At 40.4% G+C, this 20,191-nt stretch overlaps 1 protein-coding gene across 1 annotated transcript in view; it reads left to right on the forward strand.

Annotated features, from left to right (window-relative positions):
* Positions 1–324: 324 nt before the first annotated feature.
* Positions 325–20,191, forward strand: part of ANXA5 (annexin A5) — a 28,495-nt gene continuing 8,628 nt past the window's right edge. The window contains exons 1-8 of the mRNA XM_045552336.1: positions 325–535; positions 769–812; positions 11,062–11,146; positions 12,374–12,468; positions 13,942–14,055; positions 15,737–15,827; positions 18,989–19,068; positions 19,502–19,558. Coding sequence (XP_045408292.1) covers positions 804–812; positions 11,062–11,146; positions 12,374–12,468; positions 13,942–14,055; positions 15,737–15,827; positions 18,989–19,068; positions 19,502–19,558 — 531 coding nt within the window. The 5' untranslated portion in view covers positions 325–535; positions 769–803. The remainder of the gene's footprint in view (positions 536–768; positions 813–11,061; positions 11,147–12,373; positions 12,469–13,941; positions 14,056–15,736; positions 15,828–18,988; positions 19,069–19,501; positions 19,559–20,191) is intronic.

The following is a 20,191-nucleotide window of genomic DNA, read 5'->3' on the forward strand; positions in this document are numbered from 1 at the left end:
TTTCTATATCACGGTCAAAGACGCTCTGTCCTTGGCTGCAACGACTTTCTTTTGCCTCCAAAAAGACGCCCACGCACTGACACAAAAATGTCAAGAGCACCGAGCGAGGCGGCGTTCCGAGGCCATGGAGGGGATAGGGGGCCAAGCGTCCCCAAAGCCCGAGTCCTGGACAGCTCCCACGCCCTTCCTGCCGCGCGAGGACGAGGCGGTCTCGGCGCCCCCGCCCGGTGCCAGCAGAGCCGCGGCCGCGCCCGCGGGACATCCCGGGCGGCGACGAGACGCCTCGGAGGAGCCGCGCCCCACGCAGGCGCGCTGAGCCGGGCAGGGGCGGGCCGGGCCGGCGGGGCCGGGCGCGGGGCTGGGGCCCGGGCGGGGGCGGGCCGGGCGGAGCGGGGCCGGGGCGGGGCCGCCGGTGTTTCCGTTGCTTGGAGCGGTCTGGGTGCAGCTGCCGAGCTCCTTCGCCGCCGCATCCCTGCCGTGCCCTGCGCTCTGCCGCTCTCCGGAAGGTTCGGGGCACTTGGGTCCCGCTGTCTAGGTGCGTGGCCGCCTGGCCCGGGGAGGGGGGTCCCCGCGGATGGGGAGCGGGGTCGCCGGGTGCTGGGCCTCGGCCGAGCGGTGACCTCGGAGCTGCGGAGAGGACCGGTCGGCCCGGCTCCGTGGCTGGGCTCCTGGGACTCTGAGCGCCCAGGCTGCTCCCCAGACCCGCACCCTGAGCGGGGCCGGGGACAGCGAGCGGCTCGCTACAGCAGCGTCTTTCCTCTCTTGCAGCCCTGCACCTCGTCCTCCGGACCTGACGAGTCGCCATGGCACAGGTAAGGCCGTGCGCCCCGCAGCTGCGCTCGGACTTCCCACGAGGTAGAGCCGCACAGGGGAGTTCCAGAATTTGAAAGTAAAACAGTTTAGGAGTAAACTGAGTCTGCCTTGGGGAAATCTCTTACACCTTTCTGGTTGCCCCTGTCCTGCGGTCCCTCTTCTTCCCGCGGAGTGTCCCCCGGAACCTGCCCCGCCGCGGCCGGGCTCCGTGGCGCGCAGCAGCCGGTGACGTGGCCCATGCCAGCGCACTCCCTTTTCATGAGTAATGTGTAAAAGTGGGCCTTTCCGAAAATCTAAAAAGTCGCTAAAATTAGACCTGAGCAGGAACAGCTCATCGTGGTCATGTGAGCTGAACGCATATTTTTTTTTCCTTAGCTTCCTTTTTTTTTCCCTGCAAAGTTTCCTGTGTTTTAATATTGTGGTTCAGCACTGGTTTTTTTCCAGTTGCTCAGCCCAATTTTACTGAAAGGAACTGTTGGTCATAGGGCGCCGATTCTTTTTCATGAAAAAGATTCAACGGAAGAGCTGTTTTTCTTGAGCAATGAACTCGTGGAACGAATTCTGAATTGAATTTGCCTTGGGATTGTTTCAGAAGTTGATTATCTAATATGGGCTTTTCTTGCTGTTATTAATATTTCTCAAAAATGTAGGAAAGAGAAAATTGGTGAATATATAGAGCAGTCTTTAAAAATTGACCATGTCATGTTAATAGAATTTTTTGTGCATAAGATATCAGTGCTTAAAAACTCCACCCCAAAACTAATTTCACAGATCTTGTCAATTTAGTTGGCTTGTCAAAGTCCAGATAGTTTTTTTTAAAGAAGTTTTTTAACTGCTCAAACAATACTATCTTATTTGTAGTTCACTTTTTATCAAATTGACTTATCAAGCTTGAATAAAGTTTCAGGATCCTTTCCAAGTGAAAATGGGAAGATTAAGATAGAGTTGGCAGCTTTATTAAATTTATACAGTGCTTCCATTCTTACTTCCTCTTTTGCACTTAAATGTAACAATAAACCAAGTCCTATATTACTTCAAGTGGAAAGTTTAGGTTCTTCTCCGTGGAAAGGATACTTTTATGTGGAATTAACTTCCTTTACCTGAGGAATTTTTTTCCTATCTTGATATGCTGGTGTGGCGATGGACATGAGGATGTAGCAAGCAAGCATCAAAGAATAATGCCCTTTATCCTTGCTCATTTGGCTGTTTCTTGAATCTCTTTTGTAAGTTTCTGAGTGATATCTGAGTTTTTCAGTCAATTCCTTTTCATTATGTAGACTCTTTACCCAACATAGTATAAATGAACCATTTTCCAATTGTGGACATTAATTTTAATAATTTCAAAGAATGCTAATAGCATGAAGGCCATTCTACATATAACACTTAGGAGAATGGTGGCTTGCTTTGTACAATTATGTATGTGATCTCTATCACAATACAACACCAGGACTGTTTTCTATCAAAACCACAGTCTTTAATCATCACAAAAGTTATAAGTGATGTTAAAAAAGGATACAAAGTGTTGAATTTTGCTCTAGCTTTGTAATTAGTTATCTTTGGAAACCATGGAAGTGAAACATTTTGTTAAAATTTTTAGTATTAAAGCCAGGCATGGTGGGGCACATGTGTAGCCCAAGCTACTGGGAGGCTGAAATGGGAGGATCCCTCAAGCACCAGAGTTCAGGGTCTGACTGGGGCAACATAGCAAAAATCTGTCTCTAAGAAAACAACAATAACAAAAATAAAAGTACATTGGCTTGTATTCTTTGGTTTAGAAAAATCAAGAGTTGGCTGTGTTTCATCTATGAGTGATCCACTTAATACATTTTAATTCAATTTAAGACTTTTATATCATTTTTAAGATAATCAAACTTTAAAAATTAGATTTTGTGCAATTTGAACTTAATTTTATTTAAATGTTGTTTATAAAGAGTTAATATATTTTGGGCAATAGGAATGTCATGAAGGCAAAACTAAGCTAAATAACTGTGGTATACATTTAAATTGTACAAGGTTTGATCACAAATTTTGGGGGTTGGTTTGAAATTATTATGCTATAATAATTTACAAAGGTCCTGCACAGCAAAGAGGATAAATATAAAGAAGCGAATTTGAGGTGAGGCTCATTCTAGAGACGCTAACTAGGTATTGGTTGCCTGTTTTCGTGCCATTCCCTTTTAAAGTCAAATCTCTCTGTAGCTAATAATTCACTCTTGGGATCTTAGATTAGGGTTACCTGTTTACCCATAGCCTGTGCTGCTCTGGGTTGTTCTCTTTCAATTCCTGATCCCTTTGACTCTTGTCTTCATTTTGGATATTGAAAAAGAACTAGATCCAAAACTGCTTGGCTGCTTTGCAAGCCACTGAGCAATTCATTGGCATTCAGCAAACCCTAATTCCCTTATCTAGTATCCAGTGCCCTTTGGAAGACCTACGTAGGTGATCAAACTAGTTAGAGGTGGGCAGTCTGTGTTTTTCTTTTTTAATGACTTAGAAGTTCAAAATAGTAGGAATATGACAATATTTTTATATCATAGATTGATTTCTGAAATAAAGTTTATTCACATAACCTTTATACTAATTTAAAATTTCACAAATGCATCAGTTTTTTTTAAAAAAACTAGTGCTCCTAAGACTTTTGCTTTTAGTATTTTTTAGACCCAGTCTTTGACTTTAGTAGTTTCTATAATACATAAACATATAAGCAACTGATTAATGGGAAGGAATGTATATTCTTCCTGTTAGCTTCATGTCTTTGGAAACTAGTTGTTAACTGTTCTTTTTATTTTCCATTTGTTCATGCATTTGTGAATGTATGAAGGTTTTGCATTCCCACTATGTGCCAGGTATTGTTAGACGTGAGAAGTACAAGGAGAAATGGAAGTAAGATTTATTAATACCATAGATGCATTGCCAAGTTCTTTGTCTGCCTTATTTATTAATAGTCCTTGTAATACAGTTTTGGAAATTACTACTGTTTCTCTTTCTCAGAAGAGGAAATTGAGGTTACCTAGCTGGCATTAGTTGTACAGGACAAAGGAAGGAAGGCATTACACATAAAGACAGCAACAACAAATGTAAATGCTTAGGGGTGTCAAAGAGTTTGGCATGACCAGGGACTGCAGGTAGTATGATATTCCTGGAGTGAAGCTGCAGTAAGGTAGGGAAATAGAGCCTTGTCTTTGAAAGGGATGCCAGATGGGTAGACAGGAGCCAGAGCTAAAGCATATGAACCATTTTATAGGTAACGAGGAGCTATCAAAGAGTTGCAAGTCAGGGTGGGTCATGGTCAGATTTGTATTTAACAAAGATCTTCCTGGTACCAATTTTTTTTTTTTGAGACAGAATCTCACTCTGTTACCTGGGCTAGAGTGCCATGGTGTCAGCCTAGCTCACAGCAACCTCAAACTCCTGGGCTCAAGGGATCCTCTTGCCTCAGCCTCTTGAGTAGCTGGGACTACAGGCATGCGCCACCATGCCCTGCTAATTTTTTCTATATATATTTTTAGTTGTCCAGCTAATTTCTTTCTATTTTTAGTAGAGACGGGGTCTCGCTCTTGCTCAGGCTGGTCTTGAACTCCTGAGCTCAAACAATCTACCCGCCTCAGCCTCCCAGAGTGCTAGGATTACAGGCATGAGCCACTGCGCCCGGCCTCTAGTACCAATTTGATGGTTGCATTTCTGGAGGCTGCAGAGATAGGATAATGGGGTGGGGGCTGAGGGCGGGGAGAGGGAAGCTGGATATTAGACCACTTAGGAATCTGTTGCAGTAATCTCAGTGAGACCTCAAGCGCTTAATTAAACTAGGTAGTGGCTGAGACTTTCACTAGGTGGGGCCTATGAGAAAGTGGGCAAATCTGATGCATGGGTGGGGTGGATGGTGGTTCCTGGTAAAGGGTCAGGTGAAGGTCAAGATGACTGACTTGCTTGACCATGGTTGATTGTGTTTTCCTTTGAGAAAAGAGTGCAGGTTTGAGGTAGGAAAGAGACAATAGTGGGTTTGTTGAATTTGAGTTCCTTATAAAACATTTAGGTGACATTATTTAGTAAAGAGTAGGGTATATATGATCTCTGAAAGCTCTTTTATCTCTGTAGGTTCATTTGCTTATATATTATTTATCTCTTCCTATAACTAAAAAGGATTTGAAGCTAACTTATTTCCTGCCTTTGCCTAGGATGAACCATATTCATTAGATTTGTGTCCCTTGTTTAGATACAGAAGGAAGTGAGGTTGTGAATCTGCGTACAGTTATCTAGTGCGAGAAATCTGTAAACTTGATTTATTTCTGAAGCACTGGTGTGAATAAATTGGTTAGTGATATCGCTTTTCAAGTGTTATTCACAGATGGCGAATTGAACAGTTAGGTAAAATAGCATATTCTCCCCTGAGCTCATGGGAGGCTAATGCCACTTGGCCACTTTAACTCAGGGCATCACTGTTATTCTTGGACAACTTCTAAGTGCACACAATTTAACTTTCCATGTTATTGGTATTTGCCAAGGGAAGACATTCTCATACTGGCAGGGAGGTTTCTGGCTGCATCGATTTCTGGCTCTGAGTTAGATTATGTGGAACGTTGGGTGGCTGTTTGATTAAATATTGATTCCAGAGAACTGGAAGACAAACTTAGGAGAGTTTAGTCCTCTTCCATTCCTTCAGGAAAGCTTTATATAAAATGTTCCAGGCAGGTGAATGTTTTCTCATCTTTAAACTTGAAATTGTTATTATGTATTATTTTTCTGTGTCTGAGTTTTATGTCTAGAAAAGCAACCCTTCACTTGTTTCTTGGTTAATTTTATTCATTTTATTTTGACCTAGTCAAATAAGTAAAGTCTTTCCTTTGAGGGTGAAGAACTTTTCATTTAGAGAAAAAAAAGCCAACAAAATTATAGAGCTGAAGAATGGATATTTTTGATGGTGAGAGTTAAAAGAGTGAATTATATGTTTTGGTCAAGTACTGTCTAAGAATATATAATGATTCTCTTGGTAAGGCGGTGGTGGGGGGGGATAAAGGGAATTGAGGGGTAAACTGAGGATGGGCGAAGGGAACAGGATCTGCTTAGAATGGGCATCAGCCTGGGTAGAGTGTGGGGACTCCAGGGAACAGGGGAAGCCGTCTCCTATGAGTCATGTAAAGTCACATTTGCAGGCAGTTTTGTGTGGGCAGTGGTGGGGTTTGGGCAGGATGTCCAAACAAGGGTTCTGCCCTTATGACTCATGTCTGTGATTCACATCTGGTCCCTTAATACTACTACACGGCTTTGCTAGCTTTGACTGGTGACTCTGATTGCATGGAATGTAGCAAAAGGGTTTCACAATTTCTAGAAAGCTCTCAAAAATATGACCAGCAGTTATTTCTTCTTCATAGCTGGTAGCTGAGATTTTTGAGGACACTTCTCTTCCTTTCATCTTGCACCTAATTTCCTTCCGTCTCTGGGGTCAGATAGTTTTTTTCCTGGAGGCATAGCTCTCCTGGCTCTTCTGTTTTTAACCTCTGCCCTATTTTTAACCTCTCTGTCTCTGTTTCTTCATAGCCTACAAACTGGATCAAGTCTGTTATTTTTCTTCTTTTTTTAAAGTGTGGTTTTACACAGTGTTGTTTGTAAAATGGGGTGTCATTGAGATGATCTGCCTCTCAGTTCGCTCCTGAGAGTCCTATAGCCAGTCTTTTATCACCACCAAAGACCTTCTACTTACCAAATCCAGGGGACCCTTTTGGTCTTTCTACTTGACTTCCCTGTGGTATTGGACACTGCCTCTGCTTCCTTTCCTCTGGGAACATTTGTCCCCTTGGGCTTCCCTGCCATCACCCTCTTTGGATTCTCTTCTTGCCTTTGGGCTTTGTGCAGTGTAGCTTCGTGTTTAAGAGCCCAGGACCACAGTCTCATGACTTGAGTTCGACTTCCAGCTCTGCTGCTTGCCTGTTTCCTGGTCACTTGGGTGACTCACCAAATCTTTCTAAGTTAGTATGTTTCTTCATCTGTAAAATGAGATGTCTTAGTTCGTTTTTTGTTGCTTATAACAGAATACCTGAAACTGGGCAATTTATAAAGTGAAGGAAGTTATTTCATAGAGTTATGGGGACGGGAAGTCCAAGGCTGAGGGGCTACATCTGGTGGTGAGGGCCTTCTTGCTGGTGGGGACTCTGCAGAGTTCCGAGGTGGCTCACGGTATCACATGGTGGGCTAGCTCACGTTTCTTTTTCATCTTATAAAGCCACCAGTCTCACTCCCATGATAACCCATTGATCCATTAGTACATGAATAGATTAATCCATTCATGAGGGCAGAGCCTTTGTGACACAGTCACCTCTCAAAGGCCCCTCGTTTCAATGCTGCATCGTTGGGCATTAAGTGTCGATGTGAGGTTCAGAGGAGATAAGCATTCAACCCATAGCAGGGGGTTTACTGAGATGACCCATGTGAAGCCCTGAGCACAGTTCCTGCCTCAGTGCTGTACTCACCAGATATTAGCTGACATTCTGTCAATCACCTTCCCTTCCCTTCTTCTCTGGCTCTTCTTTCCACCCCATTAATATTGCCTTGGGTGGTGACCCCCTCAGGCAGCTCCAGCTACCACTGTGTGCCAGTAACTCACAAGCCTGCTTCTCTTCCAGTATGCCTACTATGGAGAAATGCAAAACCAGCCATCCTCTTCCCCATCCAAAAATCAGAATCATCCTAAATAGTTCCCTTCTACCCTGCTCTTGTTTCGTTTGTATTTTCCTTTCCATTGCCCCTGCCTTTGATCAGATCTTCTTGACCTTCTTTTGTTTGTGCTGTTAGTTTTGAAACCGTCTTCCTGTCTCCACTCCTGCACAGTCCATTCCGTTGTCCCTACTGCTGCCAGAGTCACTATTACTGTGCAGAGTTGACACTGTTCTTCCCTGTTTGCGTGTCCTCTAATGCAGGGGTCCCCAACCCTTGGTGAGTTGTATAATTATTTCATTATATATTACAGTATAATAATAATTGAAATAAAGTGCACAATAAATGTAATGTGCTTGAATCATCCCCAAACCATCCTCCCCCTCCCCGGTCTGTGGAAAAATTGTCTTCTATGAAACTGGTCCCTGGTGCCAAAAAGCAAAAAAGTTGTGGACTGCTGCTCTAATGGCTTCCTGTTGCTCAGAGGATGACATCTGCGCTTTTAGCATGGCTTTTGTGCCCCTCCTCTCCCCCCAACCTGACCTTTTCCTCGTTTGTTTTTCTATTCAACTTTACTGCTTGTTCCACTCTGTTGAAATGCTTAACCCTTTATCCAAAGTATCAGATCGGTCATTTTGTTCTTCCATGCTTATATGCATGCTGAAAAATACCCTCCTATACTTCTCTACTTTCCTGAACCAGCCTGGCATACTCACAGGCAACCTTTAAGACATTTTTTGGAATTTTCCTCATATTTCTTTTCTTTCCACTCTTCCCAACTCTTTATGTGCTCACAGTACCCTGATCCAGCCTTTGTGCACAGCTTGGACTGCACTTGGTTAGTTATACGCCTGTCATTTTCTACTTGACTTTAGGGATCCTGACTCTTAACTAATACTTTGCACATGAAAGGCATTCAGAAAATGATTGTTGGGTGAATTGAATAAACAGACAGGTAAACTGCAAGGGCAGTCAGTCCTAAGTTCTCACATTAAGAAAAATTGTGGTATTTATTCATTTATACAGTGACATTGATGTTGTCCTCATAATCAATTTGAAGTGGTCTCTTTAAACAAAAAATGCAGTTTGATCTGAGAGAAATAACTTTCCTAACCCATGCTAATTTTGAAGGACTATCTTTTCAAATCTTGTCAATTTCTCTCCTAACCTGTAGCTCCTTTTAATTATGTTAAATCATATGAAATTGCCAATATTGAACCATTCAATTTCATATGGTTCAAGCTACAAAACTAATGGAGGGAGATTTATTGGTCTTTATGCATCGGCACTCCTTAGAGGGGTGGGAATGGAGATTAGCCTGGCTGTGGGTGCATTTCCCACTTGGAGGAATGAGTAGCTCTGGCTTAGTTTCATGACCTTTCCACGAGACAAGTGGGAGAGAGGTCCTCCCACCCCTTTTCTTAGTTGGCCACAGTCCTTTGTTTAGCTGAGGGACTGAGGAAATGAAAGCTGCTACCAGTCAACAGTCTGGGTCTGGGATACAACCTGAAGAACACCTTCTTCTCTTGGGTCGTGTCCTTTGGCCTCATGATCATAACACTTGACCTAAGGAGTTAAGGTCAGGAGGAACTTCATGAGGTCAGGTTTTCCAGTAGGTTCTCTCATGGCCCACCCTGTTCACGGGGAAGAACACTATATCTTCTCTTCTTGAGTAAGAGGAGGGACTGTTAAAGAAAAAATTATTCTGAAGGTAAGGAAGACTTTATTCAAGGAATATTGCAGTACAGGTCATTACTATCATAATAGGGGCGAGAGATCAGGCTCAACTCCAAATATAGCGAAGACAGCTGGGGATTTGTAGTCAACAAGCAGAGGGAAGAAGTCAGTGGATGGAAAATTACCAAGAGGAGACATCAATTTAGGGAGTTTCTCGATAAACTCACTCAACAGGGTTCTTGCTGGAGGCAGGCTAGGATGATCAGATGTCAAGGGTGGGGGATGAGGAAATTGATCAGACATGGAGAGTACCTTAGTTCCTTTGGGCAGCTATAACAAAATACTGTAGACTGGGTGGCTTACAGACAACAAAAATTTATTCTCAGAGTTCTGGAGGCTGCAAGTCCAAGGTCAGGGTGCCAGCATGGCCGGGTTCTGGTGAGGGTTCTGATTGGGTTCTCTTCTGGGTTGTAGACTGCTGCCTTCTTGCATCCTCACACAGCAGAGAGAAGCAAGCTCTCCCAGGACTCTTACAAGGACACTAATTTCATCATGGGGACTCTGCTCTCATGACTACCTCTAATCCTAATTATCTCCCAAAAGTCCTATCTCCTAATACATCACGTTGTGGGGCAGGATTTCAACAAACAGATTTTGAGGAGACATAAACATTCAGTCTATAAGAGAGGATGATCAGATCATCAGGAATAGGGGTAGCCTTCCTAAAGTGGCTTAGCAAGGTTCTTACTGCAACTGGGCTGGGCAGGCAAAGGAGGCACAAGGACAAGGCCTAGTTGAGAAGAGGGCTCAGAGGAGCCTGTTCAAAGTGTGGTCAAGGAAAGTGTCTTTATCCCTGTCTCCTGGATCCACAGGTGTCACTTTTTTAGGAAGCATAATTTAGTGCCACTAAAGAGGGAAGGTCACTGAGCTGACCTTTGACACTGTGTCCTGTGCAAGTTCTTTCCCATGGCTATCTTTCTTTTGTCAACTTTTAAAATTTGAGTAGTAGTGTAATTATTGGCATATGCAGCAATTGGAGACTGAGGTAGGAAAGAAATTTTTCCCCTTGAAGGTGACTGTGCTTCTGTGCATTCGTAATAAAATGCAGGATTGTAAACCAGAGCAGCTGTTTGTTTCTCTGTTTTAGATGGTACTTTAGTAGGAGTTTTGGGGGAATTCAGTAACATTTATTGGTAAAAGTAAATGCTGGAGCCTCCCTTAATCGTAAGGTAAGAATTTATGGCTCAGTATTAGTAAAGCCTTCTGACTCTGAGGATCTAATGACATTGCAAACTTCCTTTGAAATATGAAAATATTTTGATTATTAAAAGTACTATATACGAGATAATGTGGAACAGGAAGCTTCAAGAATGTCTTCCAGTACACCTTTGTAAAGTTCAAAAGAGTTGTATTCTTCTGGCACATGAGCTACCAAATATCTTTTCAGGCTTTGCTGGGTTATCTTAAGATCCCTAAGTAAATATACAGAAACAGGACTTCGATGAAAAAACATGTAGTAAGAATATTGCTTGGAAGTGAGTGCTCAGGGTCGGATATTAAGGTTCAGTGCCGGTTCAGCGTGTCCTAGATCGAGGTGGTGAGAGACTTAGTGGGAGGAAGCCTGCAAGGAAGTGCCCTCTGGGAACCGAGAGGTGTTGGCGGGGCTTGATCACAGGGAAGAGGGAGCCAGCCTTCCCACTAACGGTATTGCCGGTGGTCAGGGCAGCTCATGCGCTGAATCGGTCCTGCTGATCCACGTTGTAAATGGTCTACTGCCCACTTCCAGTGTGGTCACAAATCTTATCAAACAGTAAATTTGTTTAATGACTAAATGTGGTATGTAGCAAATGGCTTATTGTTTGTGTTGTTTGCTTTCTCATATTTGTCATGATATGAGTAATACCACTGTGTTTCCTGTCTTAGGTTCCCAAAGGCACCGTGAGTGACTTCCCTGGATTTGATGAGCGGGCTGATGCAGAAACTCTTCGGAAGGCCATGAAAGGCCTGGGTAAGTTTAGCCTCCTTTTTGTTCTAAAATGATGTACCATTTGTTTTTTTAGACAAAACATCATTGATTACAGTAAGATAAATTTTAGACTATTTTGATCTGAAATTTATAGGACAAAAGGTACCTTAAGATAAATAATACTATAGACCATCGCTAATATTCCGTCTCTAGAACTGAACAGGCAGTGAAATTCAGCCCCTGTGCTTTTGAGCTTGTCACCATTACTGTGCTGTAGCAGCCTGAGTGGAGATGCAGCCGTCCCTGAGAGTGAGCAGCTTTGCAGCTCTGTTCCCTCTGCCCAGTCAGATACCCAGTTCTCCTTCTGCAAGTCTCTCTTATATATGACTCTCTTCTCTTTCCTCAGCCCCTTTTTTTAGGCATTTAAAAACCTCTCATCTCGAGAATTTCCACATGTAACTATCTCCCTATGCTCAGGCTCCTTCTGCACTACTGTTCACGTGCTTTTTGGCCTTGTGAGGCCTTCTGTAGTATCCCAGCCCACCTTTTCAGACTCATCGCCCTTTACTGCCTGTTCCTTTATTACTCTGATCCAGCCATGCCGGGTTATCTGCTAGTCACAAAAGCCCTGTGTTTTCCCACTGCTGAGCTTTTCCCTTGTACTAAAAACCTGTCCTTCCTTACCTCACTGCCTTTCACGATCCTTCTGTCCTTCAAGACTGTTTTGAGTGTCACCTTTTCCGTGAAGCTTTCCCTGAAACTTCCTTCCACCTCCCATCAGCCGAGAGCCCCCTGGTTTGAACCCCATTTAACACCTGGGCCTCTCCTGAGGCACTTGTCACATTCTGCCTTAGCTCACAGTTATTTATGTTTTTATATTTTCACCCTAAATTGTCTGTAATTTGAAGCCGGAGTTTATATCTTTCTCTTCCCCCAACCCCCTGTAACACCCAGCACATTGTGCCTTGTGTATAGTTGTCATTTGAGTAACTATTTGTTGCATGAAAAACTAGATGCACTCAGTTTTTCAAAGGTCAGGAGCATTTTTCTACCTACTTCATAATATATGTCGGGAATGGGGCATAGTGTATGTTGGAACCCTAGCATTTTATATATTGTAAATTTTATATTTTTAAGAAACTAATAAAACATATTTTATATTCTCAGAGAGAGAGGAAAGAAATAAAGTGACTGGGGAGCTGGGTACAGGGGTGGCTAGGGAGTGGGCATGTGGGAGTCGATCTGTCATTGTTAACCATAAATTTACAGGAACCGATGAGGAGAGCATCCTGACTCTGTTGACATCCCGAAGCAATGCTCAGCGCCAGGAAATCTCTGCGGCTTTTAAAACTCTGTTTGGCAGGGTAAGACCGCACTTCATCCCAGGGTAGAATGGGAGAGCAGCTACGAGTTTTAAGACTACTTTGGAATATGCTAGTATTTTTTACAAGCATCATTTATTTTGTGATTCTGACATCCCTACTTTTTTTTTCTTTTCAACTTTCCTCTAAAGTATCAGATGTTGGTCCACAATGCTCATCCAACTTATCCTCACGTAATTGTTTTTCCCTGCTTGATGCAGTAGTGGCGTCAAAAGATCCCATCATGATAACTGCTCCTCTTTTTACCTTCTATACTCAGGATTGTTTTATTATCCTTTTTCTAGATGTAAGCGTGTATTACAATATGTTTTTTTATGGCACAGTTATATTATACTCTTGGTTCATTTTGTGGTGACTTTAATTGATGGAATTTTGGCCGGGTGCGGGGGCTTACACCTGTAATCCTAGCACTCTGGGAGGCCGAGACGGGAGGATCACTCGAGGTCAGGAGTTTGAGACCAGTCTGAGCAAGAGTGAGATACTGTCTCTACTAAAAATAGAAAAAATTAGCCAGGTGTTGTGGAGCAAGCCTGTAGTCCCAGATACTCAGGAAGCTGAGGCAGGAGGATTGCTTGAGCCCAGGAGTTTGAGGTTGCTGTGAGCTAGGCTGATGCCATGGCACTCTAGCCTGGGGAAAAGAGTGAGACTTTGTCTCAAGAAAAAAAAAAATTGATAGATTTTTAATTAATTGATTTAATTGCTCTTATTTGATTAATAATTCAAAGTAAAATTTTTAAAATTCATTAATTAAATGAATGAGTGCATGCATAAAAAATGTAGTCTTATTATTCTGAAAACTTGTATTGTCATTTTATTGAGAAACAAATGCAAAGCAAAAAAGCAAAGTATTCTAAACACCATTTATAGTTGCCTGATATGCTGAAACTTACAGGTAGGAAATACCTGTAGTCTTTCTTTTTATAATTACATATACAATATCCCCATAGTAACAGATGTCTCTCAGTAGTCAGGATCATAATAATGACCATAATCTGTTATGTATTAGAATGTTATTAGATATTGAGAGAAAAGAAAAATTGTCATGTTTGGGTATGATAAGCTAAATTTTATCCTTTGTAAAAACGTATTTGTAATTTTTGGGGGGAAATTTTTAAAAAAGATACCTGTGTTTCTCTGAATAGTATTTTAAAAGTAAAATATCTTCAGTCTACTTTTGAAGGTATTCATTTTTTTCCAACTCTTCAAGTTAAGAAAAACATTTTGTAAAAATAAATACCTTGATGCATAGATGGCTTTGCCTTAGCTTAGGTTTAGGTCACGTGTCAAAAGTAGAATATATTATTCAAGGTTATGGGGTTGTTTAGCTCATGTGCCTTCTACTTGGAGACAGCTACATAAAGAATTCATTAGTACAAGCGGGCTATCATCTATATTTAAGAAGAATCTCCTTAACATTTCTATCTGGTTAACAAATTTATATTTTCTGTGAATTAGGATCTTCTGGATGACCTGAAATCAGAACTAACTGGAAAATTTGAAAAATTAATTGTGGCTCTGATGAAACCCTCTCGGCTTTATGATGCCTATGAGCTGAAGCATGCCCTGAAGGTAAAAGGATGAGTGAAAGGAATGTTCCTGTCTTAGATAATACTATTTTGTTTTGGTAATTACTGTATCTTAATTGTTATGTATTAAAAATTTTATTGTACTTACTTCAGTGAGAGTTGCTTAGAAGACAGAGCTGTAGGAGGCAATAAGACGTAAAGGAAGGAGAAAATTACAAGTGTGGCATTCAGCCTTTTTGTATACTTAAACTCAGTAAAATTGGCTATTTAAATTTTTCATATTTTTATATTTTATTTTCATGCCTGTCTCCTAATTTTTAGAAGTGTTTAGAAAATATTACAGATGAGATATTTTATCTTTTTAAATAGCAAGTTGCTTGGGGAACAATAGTATTGCTTATCATTTTAGGTTAAAAAGTAAAGCTTCAGGGAGAATTTTCAAGATAAGGATTTTCTACTACCCTTTCCTTCTTTCCTATACTTCTTTTTATATTTACTTATTTCTGTTTTGGTCACAAAATCCTCATGTCTAATTTTATTTTTTCTTTTTATATTTGTTTTTTCTTTTTTTGTCACAAAATCTTTCCTGTACTTCTAAACACTAAAATGAAGTAGTTGGTAAACTTATTATAATTTCAGTTGAAGCAAAAACTGAATGAGTGTTCCCTTGACTGGTGTTTGGAATATTGTATAAGTATGACTGCATTGAAACATTTGTTTAGACTTAGGAGACAGGAAGAAGTTCAGTGGTTAGCAGTTAGATTTTGAATGGGCAGATTGAGATTTAACAACAAAGAGATAATGTAGCTCAGTGATTCTTACTTATGGAGTGTAGGGAGGAGAAGGTTCATCCAGATAGGAGCTAGATTATGCTTAGTCTCTTCATTTTCCTACAGTGATTCTTTGGAATAAACAAAATCTGAGGTTACTGAGAAAAGTGCTTTTTTGCAGAGTGCTTCTGAAATGTTAGCAGCAGCTGAAATTCTGCCAGAGGATGAACCTAGGCTTTTCAGTGTTTGATTTTTGGTAAAGAAACAGAAATATAAAGAAAAGTATATATATACATATTTTTAAAATTAAGTTCAGTTGTATTGTTGCATCTTCTAATTTAGCAGTGTATAGATACAATTTTTATAAGCAGAAAAAGGAAAACCAACTAAAATTATTTTTCAAAAATCCAGAAAGCAAGTCCCAATTTCTTTGTACCCAATTCCTAATAACTAAGCAATGCTATATTTATTGTTACCTTTGAAGCACAATTTCCCTATGACTCCACAGAGAACTTGGGGGAAAGGGTTTATGTTTTGAGGTATAGATTGCTTAAGTATCAGTGCTGCATGTAAATTTATGTAAATTTTTCATTTTTACTGTTTCAGCTTTTTAAAAATCATTTTATGTTTCATTAAAATGTTTTACTTTCAGACTAGAATTAACTGGTCAAATTACAAATTACAAATTTATGTAACTGGTTATATATATACATACATACATACAATAAATATTGTGTTTTTGTAAACAAAAAAGAATAAAGTTGTCTTTGGAGAGAAAATTAATTTCAAATTTCTTATTTCTGTGAGTAATAGAACTCATATATATAGAAGTCCATGTTATATTGGGTAATATTTATATAATTATGCAACTTGGGTAACATCTATACTAGGAAAATAACATTCTTTTTAATTTTACTGACATGTTTTCTGTATTAAAAATAAATCTCCCAACAGGGAGCTGGGACCAATGAAAAAGTCCTGACGGAAATTATTGCTTCAAGGACACCTGAAGAACTAAGAGCCATAAAACAAGTCTATGAAGAAGGTAAATGTTTCAGGTTATGTTTCTCCTTCATCTCCATTGTCACTTCTTTCATTTCTCTGATGTGAGTGCAGTCCTTTGTGGGCATGGGAGGCAGGCAATACATGATTATTGGATGGATGAATAAGCCACAGTTCAAGCCGTTTTTCTCCTTTAATAAGGAAAAGATTGCCTTTTTACCTGTAACTGTTTTAGTGGTTTATAAGAAGCTGCTGGTGAAGATGGGGTTTACTTTTTATAAGATTTGCAGTGCATCTAGGGATATACAGGTTGTCTTACTTTTACATTAACTAAGGTATAAGTGGTTTTTCTTCCTTTAAAAAAAATTCAGTTTTATCCTAGTAGAAATTAAGAGTTACCTAAAAAGCAGTTTTGGAACCTCAGAAAAGAAACCTAAACCTTTTTCCAAATCAGAGTTGATAAAAACATTTGCGTAAGTGTATGTTGTTTTAGCTAATAGCAATGCTTGAATAAAACACTCTGCATTTTGATTTTTTTGGTGTGCCTTTTTCATGAAAAAAAAAGGCAATTCAAAAAAAGGTATTTCAATCTGAAGTATATCCTGTGAATGGAGTCAAGACAATGAAATAGAAAATTAGGTAGAGAGTTGTTTTCTTGTCAGATTTCTTGTTGCAGACTCTTTCCTCCTACTTGACTGAGGAGGATCAGACCATCCGGTTTGTCCGCTCAATCAGCAGACTGCAAGCCTCGTGCCTTTAGCTAGGGAAATGGGTCTGTTTCTTGGCACTGGTTTGTTAATCTTAGAAATGGCTTTGCTAACCCAGCAGGTCAGAACAGTATGATATTTCAAGCCACTAAATAATTACCTTTCTGAAATGTTGAATCTCTCTTTCCTGCTGCTCTTTTTGGCAGATAGGTCTCAACGGGGCAGAGGAGATACCTGTATCTTAACTTTGACTTTTATTTGATGTAATATTCAGCAATCTCTTTCTGGGGATGTTGATCGAGGAGTGAGTGTTTTTGCTACTCGATGACATATGGAGTGCTGGAAGGGAGTGACAGCCATGTGTGGTTTGTCCCACTCAGCTGTGTTATCGAGCATTGGCGTGTGTCCAGCGGTGTACTGACACAAAGGGTGTGCACAACACGGCTCCTGTCCTCCAGGAGTTTGCATGAGTCTGTTTAGGGGTGACATGACTTACAACAACTGCAATAGTTAAAGGATGGTAAGATTCAAACTAAAGTCAAATACCAAAAATGTTTAACGCAGGAATGCATTGAGAGGGGAGAGGTCATCTTAGCTTTGGATGTTAGGGAGACTTCATGGTGCAAATCACACACTCAGCAGAGTTGCAAGACTAGATGGGTTTACTAAATGTCTGTTGACAGAGGAAATGTGTAAAAAAAAATGGTGTATACGCACACACACACACAAAATGGAATGTTAGCCTTAATGAGGAAAATCCCGTCATTTGTGACAACATAGATGAACCTGGAGGACATTATGCTAAGCAAAATAAGCCAGATGCAGGGAGACAAATACTGCAAATATCACTTATGTGAGGAATCTAATCAAGCAGAACTCGTAGAAACAGAAAGCAAAAAGGTGGTTGTCAGGGACTGGGGTCGGGTAGGGCGGAAGGCGGAAAGGAATGGGGAGATGTTGGTCAAAGGGTACAAAGTTTGCGTCAGGCAGGATGAGTAAGGTCTGGAGATCTGATGTATAGCATGGTGACTATATTAATAGTATTATATTGAACACTTGAAATTTGCTAAGAGAGTATCTTAAATATTCTCACCACAAAAACAAAAACTATGTGAGGTGATGGATACTCTAGTGAGCGTGATTGGGATAATTATTTCACAACGTATATGTATATCAAAACATCATGTTGTACACCTTAAATATATACAGTTTTTATCTGTCCATCATAACTCAATAAAGCTGGGAAAGAAAAAGACTAGGTGGCTTTTGGGGAAGTAGAAAAAGCATTTTTGGTTCAGGTGCCGTGTCTTCAACATCATGGAACCTGGACTGCAGACAGTATGGTCAGGGAACGGAGAGAGCCTGACCCTCGTGGAGGGCACGTGCGTGTCTATAATGGAAGGTAAAGTGAACATGCGAGGTCAGGCTGGGTTGTAGATGGTTTTGCATGGACTGCATTAGGAATTTGGATTTGATTCAAGGGCACTGTAAATTCCTGAATAGGCAGTGGAATGTTGAAGGAACAATTGAAGGAAGAAGGAGATTTCAATCAAGAGGCTGATTAGGAAGCTATGTGTGTGGGAGGTAACCTAGGTATTTAGTAATTATGGCCCAACGTGGGTTGGTGGGAGGTGTGAGGAAGATAAATTGGGGAGAGGAGAAAACATTTGATAGGATTTGATGGTTAAGTATCTACTTAAGTGTTGGAGTAGAAGAAGGAATCAAAGAGTCCTGCATGGTTTTGTATTTGCATAACTGGTTGAAATAAACATGTAACTTTTCTGGGCCTTTTAAAATAGAAGTTTCAGGCTTTTAAAGTTTACTCGCTTTCAAATGATGATTAAATATTTAAATATCTTAGAGTAGTACCTCCGTGCCTTTAATAGCAGCCGTCTGAGAATTAGTGAAAAGGATTTGTAGACTCGTGTAGGTCCCAGTTCTCCCCTTGCCTGTGACCTTACGTTGAACAGCTGGACATAGAGGTGGGAGGGGGCATACTGTAAAATACGATTGCTGTCTCTCAGAGTTAACTTTGTTTCTGCAGAGAAAAAATATTTTATTAAGGGAAGGAGTGGCCATGGCCCAAAGAGAGAAAACTCAGAATGTTAAAGCATGGAAGATGTTTGGAAACTCATCATGTAAAAGATTTGAAAGAGAGCAAAACAGAGTTTAAACTTACGATTCACTGTGTTTAGGGTGCATTCCAGTACCATCATATGTCTAAAAATTAATAATTACATTGATAGAATTTCTAAATGGCTGAGTCATGATTTAGGCTGGAATTGAGTACTTCTGGGAGCCTTTAATTCATTTTTGTCTAATCACTCACTTAAAGCGTTTACCTTTGGTCTTTAGAGCACTCAGAGATGGAATAGAGAGAATTTATGTTAACCAAATGTAGTACTTCTTCTATGTCTCTTCCATTTGATTTGTGGGGCAGGATTTTTTTTTCTAGTTGAAAGAAGATGTAAATAAATATGAAATTGTTCTGTTACAGAATATGGCTCAAGCCTGGAAGATGACGTGGTGGGGGATACTTCAGGGTACTACCAGAGGATGTTGGTGGTTCTCCTTCAGGTATTGGGTGGAGATTAATTACAGCTTGATTCAACAGTCTGAGGTGGGACCGGCCTGAGTCTAGTTAAGTACGGTCACTTAAAATTCTTTTAATAATTTCTGGTACTTGTTGATTCCGACTTGGATGATTCTGGCTGTATGTTGCCAGTGCTTGTTTGTTTTTTGGAATATCTGGCCTAAACTCTTACTCACTCACTCATAGATTTTTTTTTTGATAGTAGTATCCTCTTTCTTTCATTGCATTTAAAATCAGGAGGGTCAGATAGGTTTTGAATAGTGCTGTGTGGTATGTGACATATTGTAGGATGATCTTAATAAAAGCATATTATTCCTAGAGAGAGAGCTTTATGTGCATAAACGTCAGGTGGAACCGTCTTTCCTTTTGAATGAAAATGCTTTATAATTCAATAATGTGCTGTATTATCTCTTACAGGCAAATAGAGACCCTGATGCTGGAATTGATGAGGCTCAAGTTGAACAAGATGCCCAGGTGAGTGAGGCCTAATGTGTGATGACTTTATTAAACTATAGAAATGAAAAAAGAACTCATGGTAATGAAAAAGCACAATGTATGCTATGCTGGCCTCCAGAAATAATCTTATATATGGGTTCTTTACAAAGCATAAGACCTACTTAAGTAAATTGCTCTTATTCTGATCTGGTCAGCAAAATATTTATTTTATCCCAAAGCTAAAATGAAGTAAAATAAATTATGTAGTGAATTCCACCTAGATATATTTTTTTTTGTTGATCGTGGAACATTCACAAAATAGAGAACTTTACAAAAAAACAGGTGTTATTAATTCCACTGCCAATTATGCAGTGGGTCTTTTAGCTGGAGAGGATAAAGAAGGAAGAATAAAGTATTTGCTGGTAAGTGGGGTTTTATTGCATAAGAGATGACAAGTTATTTTAGTATGAGGATGTTTCTCTACATTTCCTTTGACAGAATTCTAAATAGGATTGGTCTTTTGTCAGATGCCTTTTAGTGACTCCCGAATGAAAATTTGCACTTCAGGGATTTTTCAATCCCAATGTAGTCTCAGCATGGTTTATAAAGGAGTCAAATGTAGGAAATAAGTGCTAGGAAATTTGAAACATGAGCATTGAAAACTGAGAATTG

This window comes from Lemur catta, chromosome 5 (assembly GCF_020740605.2).
Source record: "Lemur catta isolate mLemCat1 chromosome 5, mLemCat1.pri, whole genome shotgun sequence".
In the NCBI taxonomy this organism is placed as follows: domain Eukaryota; kingdom Metazoa; phylum Chordata; class Mammalia; order Primates; family Lemuridae; genus Lemur; species Lemur catta.